The sequence below is a fragment of the Stenella coeruleoalba genome (assembly GCF_951394435.1).
Source record: "Stenella coeruleoalba genome assembly, chromosome: X".
Lineage (NCBI taxonomy): Eukaryota > Metazoa > Chordata > Mammalia > Artiodactyla > Delphinidae > Stenella > Stenella coeruleoalba.
Genome location: NC_137152.1, coordinates 52,854,443 through 52,873,480, shown reverse-complemented (window position 1 = coordinate 52,873,480; position 19,038 = coordinate 52,854,443). Strand labels below are relative to the sequence as shown.

General features: G+C 41.8%; 1 protein-coding gene across 3 annotated transcripts in view; it reads right to left on the bottom strand.

Moving 5' to 3' along the window:
* YIPF6 (Yip1 domain family member 6) overlaps positions 1–15,337 on the bottom strand; it is a 34,943-nt gene extending 19,606 nt beyond the window's left edge. Inside the window, exon 1 of one of the 3 annotated variants that reach the window (XM_079911613.1) lies at positions 14,993–15,337. In XM_079911613.1, coding sequence (XP_079767739.1) covers positions 14,993–15,049 — 57 coding nt within the window. In that variant the 5' untranslated portion in view covers positions 15,050–15,337. Of the gene's footprint in view, positions 1–10,513; positions 10,563–14,992 lie in introns of those variants that run through there. The other 2 variants (XM_079911612.1, XM_079911614.1) reach the window with 2 other exon arrangements.
* Between the last annotated feature and the right edge of the window lie 3,701 nt (positions 15,338–19,038).

Below are 19,038 nucleotides of genomic sequence, written 5' to 3'. Positions count from 1 at the left end.
CAAAACAATGACATTTTTCAGATGAGCAAAAGCTGAAACATGCACTATAAGAAATGTTAAAGTATGATCTTCAGAAAGGAATATGATATCAGAAGGAGATTTGGATTTACACAAGGAAATGAAGATAACCAGAAGTGGTTTAAATGATGGTAAATATAAAAAATATTTTATTTTTAATTATTCTAAAAGATGACTGCCTAAAGCAGAGGTCACCAAACTTCTTCTGTGAAGGACCCAAATAGTAAATATTTTAGGTTTTGAGAGCCAAATGGTTTCTGTTGCAGTTGCTCAACTCTGCCACTGTAGCATGAAAGCAATCAAAGACAATACATAAAAAATTATGTTTGGGGGCTTCCCTGGTGGCGCAGTGGTTGGGGGTCCGCCTGCCGATGCGGGGGGCACAGGTTCGTGCCCTGGTCTGGGAGGATCCCACGTGCCGCGGAGTGGCTGGGCCCGTGAGCCATGGCCGCTGGGCCTGCGCGTCCAGAGCCTGTGCTCCGCGGCGGGAGGGGCCACGGCAGTGGGAGGCCTGCGTACTGCAAAAAAAAATTATGTTTGGCTGTGTTCCAATGAAACCTTATTTACAAAAATAGGTAGTGGGCCAGACTTTAAATTATAAAAATATAACATTTAGGAGATAACTGGAAATTTGAACACCGACAAGATATTTGATATTAGGGAATTATTGATTTTTTAGATGTACTAATGATATTGTGGTTATGTTCTTTAAAAACAGAATCCTTATCTTTTAGAGATACATATCAAATATTTACTAATGTAATGATGCTGGGGATTTGCTTCAAAATAGTATAGAGAAAAGCGGGTAGGGCTATAGAAGAAAGAAGATTGGCCATAAACTGGTAATTATTATTGAAGGTTGGGTACCTGAGAGTCCACATTACCATTCTACTTTTGTGTGTTTGAAATTTTTCTTAATAAAAAGTTAAAAAATAAACAAAAAATTCCTAATTTTAGGGACCATCTAAGTTCTTTTTCCTTTTTGCCTCCCCTCCCCAGGCCAAAATGAATCTAAATATAATCAAGCCTCTGGATCTTAAAGTTTACAGGCAATATGTGGACAGAGGCACATACTAAAAATACCACAAGGATACAATCAGCCAAATACAGAAAGTGGAGAATTCTACAAGAGAAATGACTGAATTTAAACAAACAAATTACATTAAAAAGAGAACACATATATTAAAAGAGACTTATTGGGACTTTCCTGGTGGCTCAGTGGTTAAGAATCCACCTGCCAACACAAGGGACACGGGTTTGAGCCCTGGTCTGGGAAGATCCCACATGCCGCAGAGCAACTAAGCCCATGCACCACAACTACTGAGCCTGCACAAGCCACACCTACTGAGCCTGCGTGCCACAACTACTGAAGCCCACGCGCCTAGAGCCCATGCTCACAACAAAAGAAGCCACCGCAATGAGAAGCCTGTGTACTGCAACAAAGAGTAGCCCCTGCTCGCCGCAACTAAAGCCTGCATGCAGCAACAAAAACCCAACACAGCCAAAAATAAAATAAATTTTTAAAAAAACAAACAAACAAAGGAAAAGAAATGTTCCTTTAGAGAAAAGAGAGACTTACTAACCAAATGCAATTTGTTGACCTTGTTTGGATCCTGATTTGGACAAATTGTAAAAACACATTTTTTTTTTTTTAGAAAATTGGGAGGTGAATAGAGATTAGATGATATTAAGGAGTGATTATTATTATGTTATGTGTGATAACAAAACAAAAGTCCTTACCTATTAGGGAAACATACTGAAGTATTATGGGTAAAGTGATATGTCTCAGATTTGCTTTAAAACACTCACAAAAGATTATGAAAGACAAGGAAAGACTGAAGAACGATTACAAACTGAAGGAAACTAAGGAAAAATAACAGCTAAATGCAATGTGAGATCCTGGATAAGATCCTGGAACAAAAAAGGACATTCGTGGAAATCCTGATAAAATTCAAATAAGATCTGTAGTTTAATAGTGTTGTACCAATGTTAACTTCCTGGTTCTGATCACTGTACTATGGTTATATACAATGTTAACACTAGAGGAAGCTGGGTGAGGGGTATACAGGAACTCTCTGTACCATTTTTGCAATTTTTCTGTATGTCTAAAATCAGTTCAAAATAAAAAGGTTAAAATAATACTCCAGAAAAAAATATGGTGGGGAAATAAAAAAGAATAGCAGAATGTTGATAGGTATATGGGTTTCGTTATACTACTCTTTATTTACATATTTGAAAGCTTCCATAGTAAAATGGTAAAATATATCACTTCCTTGTTTCGGCCATTCCCTCAAACTACTCTCCTTCCTCTCATCTTCTCTGATCAAACTGCTCTTCACTCTCCCACTCTCTTAATCCTTTGTAGTCTACACTAGTCTTCCCACAACTTTACTGATAGTGCTAATAGTGACCTCATAATCAAGAAATAAAAGAATCTGGGGACTTCCCTGGCAGTCCAGTGGTTAAGACTCCGTGCTTCCAATGCAGGGGGTGCAGGTTCGATCCCTGGTGGGGGAACTAAGATCCCACATGCCCCGGGGCATGGCCAAAAAAATAAAAAATAAATAAATGAAAGAAAACCTGCAAGCAAAAAAAAGAAAAACAAAAGAAATACAGGGCTTCTGGAAGATGGCGGAAGAGTCAGACGCAGAGATCACCTTTCTCCCCACAGATACACCAGAAATACATCTACACGTGGAACAACTCCTACAGAACACCTTCTGAACACTGGCAGAAGACCTCAGACCTCCCAAAAGGCAAGAAACCCCCCCACGTACCTGGGTAGGGCAAAAGAAAAAAGAATAAACAGAGACAAAAGGATAGGGACGGGACCTGCACCAGTGGGAGGGAGCTGTGAAGGAGGAAAGGTTTCCACACACTAGGAAACCCCTTCGCGGGCAGAGACTGCGGGTGGCGGAGGGGGAAGCTTCAGAGCCGTGGAGGAGAGCACAGCAACAGGGGTGCGGAGGGCAAAGCGGAGAGATTCCCGCACAATGGATCGGTGCCAACCGGCACTCACCAGCCCGAGAGGCTTGTCTGCTCACCCACCTGAGCGGGCAGGGCCTGGAGCTGAGGCTCGGGCTTCAGTCGGAGCGCTGGGAGAGGACTGGGGTTGGCGGCATGAACACAGCCTGCAGGGGGTTGGTGCAGCACAGCTAGCCAGGAGGGAGTCCGGGGAAAAGTCTGGACCTGCCGAAGAGGCAAGAGACTTTTTTCCTCCCTCTTTGTTTCCTGGTGTGCAAGGAGAAGGGATTAAGAGCGCTGCTTAAAGGAGCTCCAGAGACGGGCTCGAGCCGGGGCTAAAAGCGCGGACTCCAGAGACGGGCATGAGACTCTAAGGCTGCTGCCGCCGCCAACAAGAAGTCTGTGTGCGAGCACAGATCACTACACACCCCCCTTCCGGGGAGCCTGTGGAGCCCGCCACTGCCAGGGTCCCGGGATCCAGGGACAACTCCCCCGGAAGAACGCACGGCGCGACTCAGGCTGGTGCGACATCATGCTGGCCTCTGCCACCGCAGGCTCGCCCCACACTCCGTGTCCCTCCCTCCCCCCGAACCTGAGTGAGCCAGAGTCCCCGAATCAGCTGCTACTTTAACCCTGTCCTGTCTGAGCGAAGAACAGACGCCCTCCAGCGACCTACACACAGAGGAGGGGCCAAATCCAAAGCTGAGCCCCTGGGAGCTGTGAGACCAAAGAAGAGAAAGGGAAATCTCTCCCAGCAGCCTCAGAAGCAGCGGATTAAAGCTCCACAAACAACTTGACGTACCCTGCATCTGTGGAATACATGAATAGACAACGAATCATCCCAAATTAAGGAGGTGGACTTTGAGAGGAAGATTTATGATTTTATTCCCCTTTTCCTATTTTTGTGAATGTGTATGTGTATTCTTCTCTGTGAGATTTTGTCTGTATAGCTTTGCTTCCACCATTTGTCCTAGGGTTCTATCCGTCCGTTTTTTGTTTGTTTTTTTTTAATTCTTTTTCTTAATAATTCTTTTTTATTTTATTAACTTTCTTTTATTTTATTTTATCTTTTTCCTTACTTTCTTTCCTTCCCTCCTTCCCTCCTTAAGACAACGAATCATCCCAAATTGAGGAGGCGGACTTTGAGAGCAAGATTTATAATTTTTTCCCCTTTTCCTCTTTTTGTGAGTGTGTATGTGTATGCTTCTGTGTGAGATTTTGTCTGTATATCTTGGCTTCCACCATTGGTCCTAGGGATCTATCCATCCATTTTTTCTTTTTCTTCTCTTAATAATTATTTTTTTATTTTAATAACTTTATTAAATTTTATCTTACTTTATATTATTTTACTTTATCTTCTTTCGTTCTTATTTTCCTTCCTTCCTCCTTCCCTCCTTCCCTCCTTCCTTCCTCCCTCCCTCCCTCCCTCTCTCCTTTCTTTCTTTCTTTCTTTCTTTCTTTCTTCTACTAATTCTTTCTTTCTACTTTTTCTCCCTTTTAGTCTGAGCCGTGTGGATGAAAGGCTCTTGGTGCTGCAGCCAGGAGTCAGTGCTGTGCCTCTGAGGTGGGAGAGCCAACTTCAAGACACTGGTCAACAAGAGACCTCCCACCTCCACATAGTATCAAACAGCAAAAATCTCCCAGAGATCTCGATCTCCACACCAGCACTCAGCTTCACTCAACGACCAGCAAGCTACAGTGCTGGACACCCTATGCCAAACAACTAGCAACACAGGAACACAACCCCACCCATTAGCAGAGAGGCTGCCTAAACTAATAATAAGTCCACAGACACCCCAAAACACACCACCAGAGGTGGACCTGCCCACCAGAAACACAAGATCCAGCCTCATCCACCAGAACACAGGTACTAGTCCCCTCCACCAGGAAGCCTACACAACCCACTGAACCAACCTTAGCCACTGGGGACAGACACCAAAAACAACAGAAACTACGAACGTGCAGCCTGCAAAAAGGACACCCCAAACACAGTAAGATAGGAAAAATGAGAAGACAGAAAAACGCACAGCAGATGAAGGAGCAAGATAAAAACAAATGAAGAGGAAATAGGCAGTCTACCTGAAAAACAATTCAGAATAATGATAGTAAAGATGATCCAAAACCTTGGAAATAGAATAGAGAAAATACAAGAAACATTTAACAAGGACCTAGAAGAACTAAAGATGAAACAAATAACGATGAACAACACAATAAATGAAATTAAAAATACTCTACTCTAGATGGGATTAATAGTAGAATAACTGAGGCAGAAGAACGGATAAGTGACCTGGAAGATAAAGTAGTGGAAATAACTACTGCAGAGCAGAATAAAGAAAAAGAATGAAAAGAACTGAGGACAGTCTCAGACACCTCTGGGATAACACTAAACGCACCAACATTCAAATTCTAGGGGTTCCAGAAGAAGAAGAGAAAAAGAAACGGACTGAGAAAATATTTGAAGAGATTATAGCTGAAAACTTCCCTAATATGGGAAAGGAAATAGTTAATCAAGTCCAGGAAGCACAGAGAGTCCCATGCAGGATAAATACAAGGAGAAACACACCAAGACACATATTAATCAAACTGTCCAAAATTAAATACAAAGAAAACATATTAAAAGCAGCAAGGGAAAAACAACAATAACACACAAGGGAATCCCCATAAGGTTAACAGCTGATCTTTCAGCAGAAACTCTGCAAGCCAGAAGGGACTGGCAGGACATATTTAAAGTGATGAAGGAGAAAAACCTGCAACCAAGATTACTCTACCCAGCAAGGATCTCATTCAGATTTGATGGAGAAATTAAAACCTTTACAGGCAAGCAAAAGCTGAGAGTTCAGCACCACCAAACCAGCTTTACAACAACTGCTAAAGGAACTTCTCTAGGCAAGAAACACAAGAGAAGGAAAAGACCTACAATAACGAACCCAAAACAATTAAGAAAATGGGAATAGGAACATACATATCGATAATTACCTTAAACGTAAATGGACTAAATGCTCCCACCAAAACACACAGATTGGCTGAATGGATACAAAAAAAAGACCCATATATTTGCTGTCTACAAGAGACCCACTTCAGACCTAGAGACACATACAGACTGAAAGTGAGGGGATGGAAAAAGATATTTCATGCAAATGGAAACCAAAAGAAAGCTGGAGTAGCAATTCTTATATCAGACAAAATAGACTTTAAAATAAAGACTATTAGAAGAGAGAAAGAGGGACACTACATAATGGTCAAGGGATCGGTCCAAGAAGAAGATATAACAATTGTAAATATTTATGCACCCAACATAGGAGCACCTCAATACATAAGGCAAATACTAACAGCCATAAAAGGGGAAATCAACAGTAACACATTCATAGTAGGGGACTTTAACACCCCACTTTCACCAATGGACAGATAATCCAAAATGAAAATAAATAAGGAAACACAAGCTTTAAATTATACATTAAACAAGATGAACTTAATTGATATTTATAGGACATTCCATCCAAAAACAACAGAATACACATTTTTCTCAAGTGCTCATGGAACATTCTCCAGGATAGATCATATCTTAGGTCACAAATCAAGTCTAGTTAAATTTAAGAAAATTGAAATTGTATCAAGTATCTTTTCAGACCACAACGCTATGAGACTAGATATCAATTACAGGAAACGACCTGTAAAAAATACAAACACATGGAGGATAAACAACACACTACTTAATAACGAAGTGATCACTGAAAAAATCAAAGAGGAAATAAAAAATTACCTAGAAACAAATGACAATGGAGAGATGATGACCCAAAATCTATGGGATGCAGCAAAAGCAGTTCTAAGAGGGAAGTTTAAAGCAATGCAATCCTAACAGGAGACATCTCCAATAAACCACCTAACCTTGCACCTAAAGCAATTAGAGAGAAGAACAAAAAAACCCCAACGTTAGCAAAAAGAAAGAAATCATAAAACTCAGATCAGAAATACATGAAAAAGAAATGAAAGAAACGATAGCAAAGATCAATAAAACTAAAAGCTGGTTCTTTGAGAAGATAAACAAAATTGATAAACTCAACAAGACTCAACAAGAGTTGAGACTCAACAAGAAAAAACTCATTAGCCAGACTCAACAAGAAAAAAAGGGAGAAGACTCAAATCAATAGAATTAGAAATGAAAAAGGAGAAGTAACAACTGACACTGCAGAAATACAAAAGATCATGAGAGATTACTACAAGCAAATCTATGCCAATAAAATGGACAACCGGGAAGAAATAGACAAATTTTAGAAATGCACAACCTGCCAAGACTGAATCAGGAAGAAATAGAAAATATGAACAGACCAAACACAAGCACTGAAATTGAAACTTTGATTAAAAATCTTCCAAGAAACAAAAGCCCAGGAACAGATGGCTTCACAGGCGACTTCTATCAAACATTTAGAGAAGAGATAACACCTATCCTTCTCAAACTCTTCCAAAATATAGCAGAGGGAGGAACACTCCCAAACTCATTGTACAAGGCCACCATCAGCCTGATACCAAAACCAGACAAGGATGTCACAAAGAAAGAAAACTACAGGCCAATATCACTGATGAACATAGATGCAAAAATCCTCAACAAAATACTAGCAAACAGAATCCAACAGCACATTAAACGGATCATACATCATGTCAAGTGGGGTTTAATCCAGGAATGCAAGGATTCTTCAATATATGCAAATCAATCAACGTGATACACCGTATTAACAAGCTGAAGGAGAAAAACCATGTGATCATCTCAGTAGATGCAGAGAAAGCCTTCGACAAAATTCAACACCCATTTTTGATAAAAACCTTGCAGAAAGCAGCCATAGAGGGAACTTTCCTCAACATAACAAAGGCCATATATGACAAACCCACAGCCAACATCATCCTCAATGGTGAAAAACTGAAAGCATTTCCACTAAGATCAGGAACAAGACAAAGCTGCCCACGCTCACCACTCTTATTGAACATAGTTTTGGAAGTTTCAGCCACAGCAATCAGAGAAGAAAAGGAAATAAAAGGAATAAAAATGGGAAAAGTAGAAGTAAAGCTGTCACTGTTTGCAGATGACATAGAGAATCCTAAAGATGCTACCAGAAAACTACTAGAGATAATCAATGAATTTGGGAAAGTAGCAGGATACAAAATTAATGCACAAAAATCTCTGGCATTCCTAAACACTAATGATGAAAAATCTGAAAGTGAAATCAAGAAAACACTTCCATTTACCATGGCAACAAAAAGAATAAAATATCTAGGAATAAACCTACCTAAGGAGACAAAAGACCTGTATGCAGAAAATTATAAGACACTGATGAAAGAAATTAAAGATGATACAAATAGATGGAGAGATATACCATGTTCTTGGATTGGAAGAATCAACATTGTGAAAATGATGCTACTACCCAAAACAAACTACAGATTCAATGCAATCCCTATCAAACTACCACTGGCATTTTTTACAGAACTAGAACAAAAAATTTCACAATTTGTATGGAAACACAAAAGACCCCGAATAGCCAAAGCAATCTTGAGAACAAAAAACGGAGCTGGAGGAATCAGGCTCCCTGACTTCAGACTATACTACAAAGCTACAGTAATCAAGACAGTATGGTACTTGCACAAAAACAGAAAGATAGATCAATGGAACAGGATAGAAAGCCCAGACATAAACCCACACACATATGGTCATCTTATCTTTGATAAAGGAGGCAGGAATGTACAGTGGAGAAAGGACAGCCTCTTTAATAAGTGGTGCTGGGAAAACTGGACAGGTACATGTAAAAGTATGAGATTAGATCACTCCCTAACACCATACACAAAAATAAGCTCAAAATGGATTAAAGCCCTAAATGTAAGACCAGAAACTATCAAACTCTTAGAGGAAAACATAGGCAGAACACTCTATGACATAAATCACAGCAAGATCCTTTTTGACCCACCTCCTAGAGAAATGGAAATAAAATAAACAAATGGGACCTAATGAAACTTCAAAGCTTTTGCACAGCAAAGGAAACCATAAACAAGACCAAAAGACAACCATCAGAATGTGAGAAAATATTTGCAAATGAAGCAACTGACAAAGGATTAATCTCCAAAATTTACAAGCAGTTCATGCAGCTCAATAACAAAAAAACAAACAACCCAATCCAAAAATGGGCAGAAGACCTAAACAGACATTTGTCCAAAGACGATATACAGACTGCCAACAAACACATGAAAGAATGCTCGACATCATTAATCATAAGAGAAATGCAACTCAAAACTACAATGAGATATCATCTCACACCAGTCAGAATGGCCATCATCAACAAATCTAGAAACAATAAATGCTGGAGAGGGTGTGGAGAAAAGGGAACCCTCTTGCACTGTTGGTGGGAATGTAAATTGATACAGCCACTGTGGAGAACAGTATGGAGGTTCCTTAAAAAACTACAAATAGAACTACCATATGACCCAGCAATCCCACTACTGGGCATATACCCTGAGAAGACCATAATTCAAAAAGAGTCATGTACCAAAATATTCACTGCAGCTCTATTTACAATAGCCCAGAGATGGAAACAATCTAAGTGTCCATCATCGGATGAATGGATAAAGAAGATGTGGCACATATATACAATGGAATATTACTCAGCCATAAAAAGAAACGAAATTGAGCTATTTGTAATGAGGTGGATAGACCTAGAGTCTGTCATACAGAGTGAAGTAACTCAGAAAGAGAAAGACAACTACCATATGCTAACACATATATATGGAATTTAAGAAAAAAATAAATGTCATGAAGAACCTAGGGGTAAGACAGGAATAAAGACACAGACCTACTAGAGAATGGACTTGAGGGTATGGGGAGGGGGAAGGGTAAGCTGTGACAAAGCGAGAGAGAGGCATGGACATATATACACTACCAAACGTAAGGTAGATAGCTAGTGGGAAGCAGCCGCATAGCACAGGGAGATCAGCTCGGTGGTTTGTGACCACCTGGATGGGTGGGATAGGGAGGGTGGGAGGGAGGGAGACGCAAGAGGAAACAGATATGGGAACATATGTATATGTATAACTGATTCACTTTGTTATAAATCAGAAACTAACACACCATTGTTAAGCAATTATACTCCAATGAAGATGTTAAAAAAAAAAAGAAATATAAGAATCCTTCCTCAGTTTCACCCTTTGAATATTCTTCAGCACTTAATGTGTAAACCAACCTGTTTTGAAGTCATTATTCTCCCTTTACTGCTACGATACTGCCCTTTCAAGCTCCAGGATTGCTTGTTTTGAGCTTTCTTGCTGCCTGCTACTGCTAGGGTAGACGGGGCAGTGCAGAAGGAATGGCCTTTGAAGCCAAACGGGCCTTTGCCCTCCCTTGGAAACAACACTGCTACAAGAATTAGATAACACCTGCATGTCACCTAGCACATAGTCAATGCTCAACATGTGGTATCTGGATAGCCTTGGTTAAGAGTGCAAGCTCCTGGAGGCAGGCAGCCTGAGTTCCAATCCTAGCTCCATCATTTACTACCTGTGTGACAATGAGCAGGTTCCTTTTCCTCTCTGTGCCTCAGTTTCCTCATCTGTAAAATTGAGATGATGGTACTATCATCACAGGGTTGTCCTGAGGAAGAAATATATTAATACAAGTAAACCACTTAGTAGCAGGCTCACAGAAGGGGACAGATACATGTCAAGAGCTCAGGTTCAAGATTCCCAGGGAGTCGATTCAGGTTCTGTCACTGCTGTAGAATAAAGTATTTGGCTAGCCTTTGTCCTTTGTTCCTGGGAGGTAGCCTCTAAACTCCTGGGATTTCCTAAATGATAGTAATATTTTTGTTATTCATAGTGGGCCCTAATAGTTTAGCTAACAGGTGAGCCCTGGTAGACAGCTAGTTTATGTTAATGAGATGACAGCATGGTGGCTAACCACTGCTAAAAGACCAAACACAAGATTAGAGGATTGGGGGGTTTGAGTCCTGTGATACAAACCTGGCCTCTTGGAAGCGGAGGAGGCAATGATCCATTCAACCACACCTACATAATGAAAACTCAATAAAAACTAGATATGTGGGTGACCTTTCCTGGTTGGCAATATTCTGCATATTGTCACACATCAATGTATCAGGAGAGTAACAGGGTCCTGTCCTGACTCCACAGAGAGAAGACAAGGACATTTTGTGTTAGGGACCATCTCAGACCTCAACCTAAGCATCTCCCCCTTCTGCTGGTTTCTGTTGTATCCTTTTGCTATAATAAAAGTGTAATTTTAAGTACAGCATTGTCCTGAGTTCTGTGAATCATTCTAGGGAATTACAGAGCCTGAGGGGATCACGGGAACTCCTGAATTTGTAGCCAGTAGGTCAGAAGTGAGGGTGGTCCTGGTCCTTCAGCTGGTATCTGAAGTGAGGACATTCTTATGGAAGACTGTGCCCTTAACTGGGGAAGTTTGGCCTAACTCCAGCTACTTGGTTTCAGAAGTCACTGCAGTCACTAAAGTGCCATGTGATTCCCACTCATCCCCCATCCCAACCCTTCCTCAGTATCTCTTCCCCAGAGAATCAGTGACATTGCTCAGCGAACTGAGGCAGGATCTGTGGCTCTCTAGCCCCATATATGAGACAATACCACCAGGACCTCAGCTAGTGGACCCTGCTCTGACTAGCCCCTCAGTGGAGATGAAAGGTGACTTGGACCCCATGTCCCTCCCCTTCCTCTGTGCAGGCAGCCTTGTGCACATACATACACATGTGTGCACATAAACACATGTGCACACTTTGCTGCCTGGCTTGGGCCAATGAGGGGAGGAGATAGAGGCAGGGCCAAAAACACACAGTAAAAGCAGGGACTGCAGCCTTAAGAAAGTGGCTGGGAGCAGATGGTTCATACTATTGACCAAAATCCTAAAGAGAGAAAGGAGTCAACAAGGTGGAGGGAGAGGTGGGGTGGATCAAGCAGGAAACAGTTCAGTCCAAGAGGTGGAGGTCGGGGCTTAGTGGCATGGTCTCTAGCCAGCACCTTCACCTGGGACCAGCTTCCTTCCAGACCCCAGGCTACAGCGATTATTATGGCTCTTTTTCCTGCTCCTTAAACAGACAGGCAATAGACAGGCATTACCCAATATTCTGTATTCTCAACTCTATGCAGATGACTCCTAAATCAACCTTTCTAGTCCTGACCTCTTGTGAGCCCTTAAGTCCAGATTTCAGTGTCCAACTACCTGTTGGATATCTATTGGATGGCCTGCCAATATCTCAAACTAAACATTTCCAAAAGTGAATTAATCAACTTTTAGGGCCCTCATTCTCCTCTTCTGTATTTCTGTTCAGGGTATCACTTCCTCCCATTTGTCTATAGTCTTGTTTTTCAAAATGTGATACTGGGAGGAGCAGCAGCAGCACCACCTGACAGCTTATTAGAAATGCAGAATCTTAGGCCTCATTCCAGACCTACTAAATCAGAATCTGCAATTTAACAAAATACCCCAGATGACTGCTATGCACATTAAAGTTTGAAAAGCACTATGTAAGACACATTCTCCCTAGCACTGCAAACCCTCGAGCATTCCGCCTTACTCAAATCTTCACATCTGCTACTGCTGTAGTCCAAACAGTCATCAATTCTTCCTGGAACTACCGCAAACACTTGCACTGGTATCCTAGATTCCAGATACTCCCCATGGTAACTCCTCTGTTATGTTGTCAAATTCATGATTTAAAACGCTTCCCTCCTCAAAAATTTCCAGTGGCTCCTTGTTGCCTATTAAACCTCCCGGCATAGTAGTCAATAAGAAGAAATAACACTACATGATTATTATGTGCCAGGCACTCTACCAAGTGTTTTACATGTTTTAACTCATTTAATCCACCGAACAACCCTGTAAGTATTACTTTATCTCCATTTTACAGACAGGGAAACTGAGGCATGGAGGGGTTTGGTAATTTCCCCAATATCCTACAGTTAGTTAAGTGACAGAGCATAGAACCAAACCTAGACGACTTGACCCCAGAGCACACATCCATAACCACTGTTCCATATTGCCTCCCTAATTTAGTAGCCTTATCTTTTAAGGTTTACCTCCTAATACTTCCCTGTGCTTCAGCCAAAGTAATCTCTCTGTTGTTCTGCAAATGCATTAGCACCCCCTAACCTCTGTACCTTCACCAATGAGAGGATCTGTAGCATTACTGGAAATAGTCTTGGTTTCAGAAGCAGACCTAAGTTCAATTTTCAGCCTAGCCACCCTGGGGAAATCATCAAATCTCTCTGAGTCTCATCCCCTCACCTGCAAGTAAAACATAGTTCAAAAACCACCTGAACTAGCTGCTGTGAAGTTTAGAAAATATGCAGAGGATGTTTAGTACAATCCTGGCACATAGCAGGTGGTCAATCATTGATAGCTCTTATGCTCACCTGCAATTCAAATCCTACCCATCCTCTGAGGCCCCCTCAAATGTAACTTCTACCATGTAGCTTGCTTCATCACCCCAACTAGACATGATAGCATCTTCTTTTAAATTTTGTTAATATTTTATGTGTAACTTTCTTATATAGTGTCTTATTTTAGCATTATACATTTGTCTTATCCCTACAAATTAGACTGTAAGCATAAGGAAAGGCCATTTGTATTTCCTAAAGCAACTAGCATAGTGTATTACACACTGTGGGAGTTCAATAAACATTGTTGAATAGAAGTGGACTGGATACTGAGTAATGAGTAACCAGAACCACTAAAATTAATTGGGGGAAAGCTTCATAAAAGAGAAGTGGGTCAGTTTAGACGAAAGGAACTAAAAACACCTAAGCACCTGTAACTACGTCATACCAGGCACTATGCATATATTAGTTCATTTAGTACTCTAATTCTGTGGTGACTTACTACCCTCATTTTCCAAATGAGGAAACTGGGGTTCAGAGTGACTTCCTCAAGGTCAGAAGTCTTCCATGAGAACTTGGACCTACTCACTCTCTTTCACTGTTGTACCTTCAGTGCCTAAAAGAGTGCCTGGAACATAGCGGATACTCAATAAATATCTGTCAAATGAAGTGATGAACAGAGCTAGTAAGCAGAACCAAAACTAGAATCAGTTTCACCTGACTCACAGGTCAGTCCTCTACTATGTTAAGTTGCCAATTTAAAACAGAGAAAAGGGATGTACCATTTATTGAGCAACTACTATATAATTAAACACTATTTGGTATATAACTAAACGTTTGGGAGGAGGGATTGGGGGGCAGAATGTTGAGCTGACTACACTCAGTTATGGCACTGATTGTGTTAGACACTTCACATAATTTGTCACTACAACTTTGTAAAAACTCTTTGAGGCAGGTATTTTTAACTCCATTTTACAGATGAAAAAACTCTCCATGAAATGACTTGCCCAAATTCACACAAGCGGCAGAGTGGGTGATAACTTTACCTCCAAGTTAACTTTAACTCCAAAGCCTGTGTTCTTAAATACCTGTTCAGGCTTTGGAATTGTAGTATTTGCAGTAGAAATCCTATCCTCTGCAGAGACAGGAGCAAGAGAGCATTGAAGAGGACTGCAAGGAGCTGCGACAGGGAGGGCAGGGATAAAACCAAGACGACTGGGGGTCACTGAGCAAATCAACAGTCAAGTTATAACGTCCCATGGGAAGTAATCTCTCATTAATCCCAGAATGCTGCTACTCCAACAAGGGCTAGTGACAAGTCTCCATAAAATGAGGGGACAGCAGATGCAAAGATACTTAAATCGCCTAAAGCTCAGCATTTAACAAAATGCAGGGGACGAGGATAAAAAGGAAAGTGAATGAAAGTTTCACAAGAAGGCGTGGAAACAACGCGGGTGGGGGGAAGCGGTTAGCCCAAAGAACAGGCGCAGTGTTGGGACCTGGCATCGGGTACAGGAAGGACCTGCCGTGAGGAAGGGATTCCGGCTCTTTCACGCCACGAGCCCGTCGCCCGACTTCCTTAAGGGGCATCTGCCTCACCCTCGGTCCCTTCTGTCGCAGAACCCAAGCTCACCAGGGGCCTGGGCGTTGCTGTCCCTGGGTCTCCGGGAGACTCCGCCGCTTCCGCCATCTTGGCCCTCCTTCTCCCGGGTCGCTCCCACAGGCCTTTGCGGAACCTGAGACGTGGAGGCCGCGCCCCGTCAGCGCGTCTGCGCGTGGCGGCCGCGTCACCGAAGAGCGCCTAGCAGCTGCTAGCGGCCCCGGCCCTCGGCCCTCCTCCCTTGTCCTCTGGGTGGGGGGCAGGGGTTCGCGTCGCCTCGCTTCCCTTCTTCTGGGCCACGGGTCTCGCTGGACACGCTCCCTTTTTAACACTCCACCCCGATCCTCAGCGCACTCCCGTCGGCCGCGGGGCCGCCACTTCCTTCTCTCCCCCTCCCACCTCTTCGCGCCCCGCCCCCGCCAGCGTCTGCTTCCGGCTCTCTGGAGGAGGCTCGGGGTGCCGCCTCCCACACCAGCACTGCACCTTAGGGAAAAAGCCTGCCCCTCCCCCAGCGGCCGAGAGACTTCCTTTCCCAGTTGCTGAATAAAGGGATGAAGCGCACCTTAACAACTGCTCCCTCCACTGTCGCCCTCGCCTGGATGATTACCTGCGCTTCTCATTCCGCTGCTTAGCAGCTTCCCACTTACTGGACTGTTACAAGCTTTCATACTGTCTCCACACCGACCTCCGAAATTGCTTTTCTCCCTCACCCCCTTGGGGTCGGGTGGGGGGAACTTCTCTGTATGCATTGGCCAACATTTTAATCCCACCACAATTTACCACAGTTTACAAAGTTGCTAAGCGATTTAGGGCAAGTACTGAAGATGTTCAAGGCTGAAAGAGGGCGATTATTGTAAGAATAACTTTTTAAAGAAAACTGCATGTCCCTATCTCGTTTTCCTGTCCTATCTCGGGACTTTCTCTGTGTTTCAGACTCCATTTCACCTCACCTCAGGCTAAAATGAGCTCAGGCAATACATCCATTGTTGATGCAAGCAATATGCAGGGTACTGAGTGCCCACTGGGGCAAATAATTACCAGTTTTCCACTTTTAACAAACAGGGTAGGGGATGATGTGAACTAGCCTTATTTTTTTGGATGGGCAATCTAGGAAAGCACACAAGTAGTAAACTTAAGAAGAAAGAATGTGGCTGTAGTGTGAAGAAATTCCCAAACTAATGAGATGTGTGTGTGTGTTTGTTGTTCTGTTTTGTTTAAATATTCTTATAATTCTCCTTCTCAGACCAAGCACAGTTTCAGTACTTGTGCAAATACTGATGGGAATAATATGAACATTTAGGCCAGTAGATATGAAACTTTTTTTAATGTTACAAGAGATTATTATGTATTGAATACAATTCCCCAGGCCCAGCCTCAGCTTCCCACACCTGCTCCACCCCTCCCACTACCATTCCCACCCTCAATGCCACCCCTACCCCTGTCCTGACCTCAGCACTCATTATCAGATTACCAAATCCGTTCCGGCTTCCCTGAGGCCATTAATAACCTCTTCTATTTCCTTGTCAACCTCCAAAATTAGTTATCTCTCCCCAACTGAAAACCACAACTTATACCACCCAGCCTCATCTCTTGGCCTCTTTACCACTCATTTCAAGATGGCCTTGATGCTGGCTTCAGAGGACAGGCCATAAAACAATTGTTGAGGCAGTCAGTATTTGGCTTACCTAAGCATTATTTCAGTCTAAAAATGCCAGTTTTCCTTATTTAACTAATAGGGTACAGGTTGAGTGTGAGTTAATATGTTATGAAGAGAAACTCAGGAAGGAAGGTTATAGAGGAAGGGGTGGCATAGGGCTAAGCTCCTAAAATAGTAATTATTTTATGTTTTTAGTTGCAAGTATATCTCAGAAAATTGCCAAACTCACTCATCATTCTTTAATACACTACAATCATCACCCTCTGTTAGACTATGAACATTTACCACACAGCACGACTCACGGGACTTGCCCAAAATTGCTTAGAAAGTTTGTAAGTGTTAGAAGAGGGATTAACATTTAGACCAATAGGTATGAAGAACTTTGTTAGTTGTTCTAAATTACAAGACAATATAACGTACAACTCTGAAAACAACTGGAAAATATTGAGGAAACAGGCAGTTTCCTGGAGAAATGGTCAAAATTAACTCAAAAAGGAAGCAAGATATTTCGTGAGGACAAAATTTTGGAAGAAAACAATATATAAAAAGCAAGGTGCAGAACAGTTTATATCGTATGCTAACATCTATGTAAAAAAGTAGAAGGAAATATATATCCATATACTTGAATATTCACAGACTACGTCCCAATGACTACACAAGAAGCTGGTAACAGTGGTTGCCTCTGGGGGAGAAACTGAGGGACTAGAAATAAGAGATGAGAGGGACTATTTATTGACTTTCAAGGGAGGGCTATTCATTGTATGACCTTTCATGCAGTTTGAAATTTTTACTATATACATGTGTTACTTTAAAAAAAAAAAGTTGCCAAAGAGCTATCCTCCCCTCCCACCCCCAAGGTACTGGATGGTTTCCAAGGCTATCGTCAGGGGAGAAGAAATTTTCCTCTACCCATCTACATTCTTCTGGCTTGTCTAAGAATTAAATTGACATGAGAAAGATTAACAGGAGAAAATCAAACAAGATTTAATAACGTATACATGGAAGAGACCCAGAAAAACTGAGTAACTCACCAAAATAGCCAAAGCCCTCACCTTAAATACTATCCTCAGCTAAAGACAAAAGAGGATTTTGAGGGTGGGGAGCGTCAGTTATGGGAGGTTACCGGGAAAAGCACCATAAACAAGGGTGATTATGATGCAGATTTAAGTCATTCATATTTATGACCATGGTCAGAGCAAGTATGATTGATTGGCCAAGTGAAGGGGTCCCATCTAGCAATAACAAAAGTGGCTCGAACAAAACTATAACTTCTTTCTTCTAGAATAATTTTCCTAAGGACCATCCAATTAGAGCCTTGGAGAAATCCACCAAGAAGTACTTGGCATAGGTAAATGACCACAAATCCAACAATTGGATTAATTTTTAAAGTCTACATGGGACTTGTGCCAATGATAGAAAAACATTTGAGTTATGTGCAGAAGCCAAAGAAATGAAAAAACACAATAAATAATCATATGGATCAGGTCCAGCATCTTGGGATAGCTGTCTCGTTCTGATGTCTTCTTCTCCTCCTGGGGTGGGAGTCGTTTTTCCTCTGTTTGAGCATTGTTTTAAGGTGAGTTTGAAGTGAGCAGTCCTCTCTATGGACCAGTCCAGTGCAGGGGCCCTTTCAAGTGGGAAATATGAATCCAAGAATCAATTCCCTTCAGTTATGCTGTGCAAGAGCTAATTAAGAGTATCTGACAAGGGTCCTGTAATCTAGGTTGGAGAGAGTCCTTTCAATGATGTCTTTTCCAGTGTACATCATCTCCTGGTTGCAGGCCATGGGCCACCTGATCTTCATCCAAAGATAAGTTGATGTGATAAGCTTCAGAAACAATCTTAGTATGTCCTTTTAATAATTCAATTAAACTTTTGTGATAATGCAACATAGTAACAAGAAGCCATCCAGGAAGTGAGTCTTAAGCAGTAAATACAAAACCTCAAAGACAACAACACTAGAACCCAACATCTACAGAAACAATCTTTTTCTATCTAAAATTACCCTCATTTCTACAAAATATAGCCAAGTTGACTAATTTGCTTGCAAAATAAGTCTGGTTTCAATAAACTTTGCCTGATTATTTGCATAAGAGTAATTGATCACACAAGCTACTTTAAATTGGCTGTGCTGGAACGTTTCATAAGGAATCTCAGACTGAACTTTAAAAGGCCTTTCAAGGCCAGTAAAGCCACGCCAAGTGCTTGTCATCAGATTCGCCTGTACTACCTATATATAGATTGGGTGAATTCCTCCCTTCTCAAGGTCCTCAAAATATTTCAAGGTTCTGGGGCGGCCAGGAAGTGACCTTTCTTATTTACCTGGTAAGGCTGCTGGGCTCCTTGTAAGCAAGGTACCAGATTGTTTTTCCAAGGGGTTTTATGGCTCCATAAAGTTCACCTTAGTTCTTTAAAGCTATCT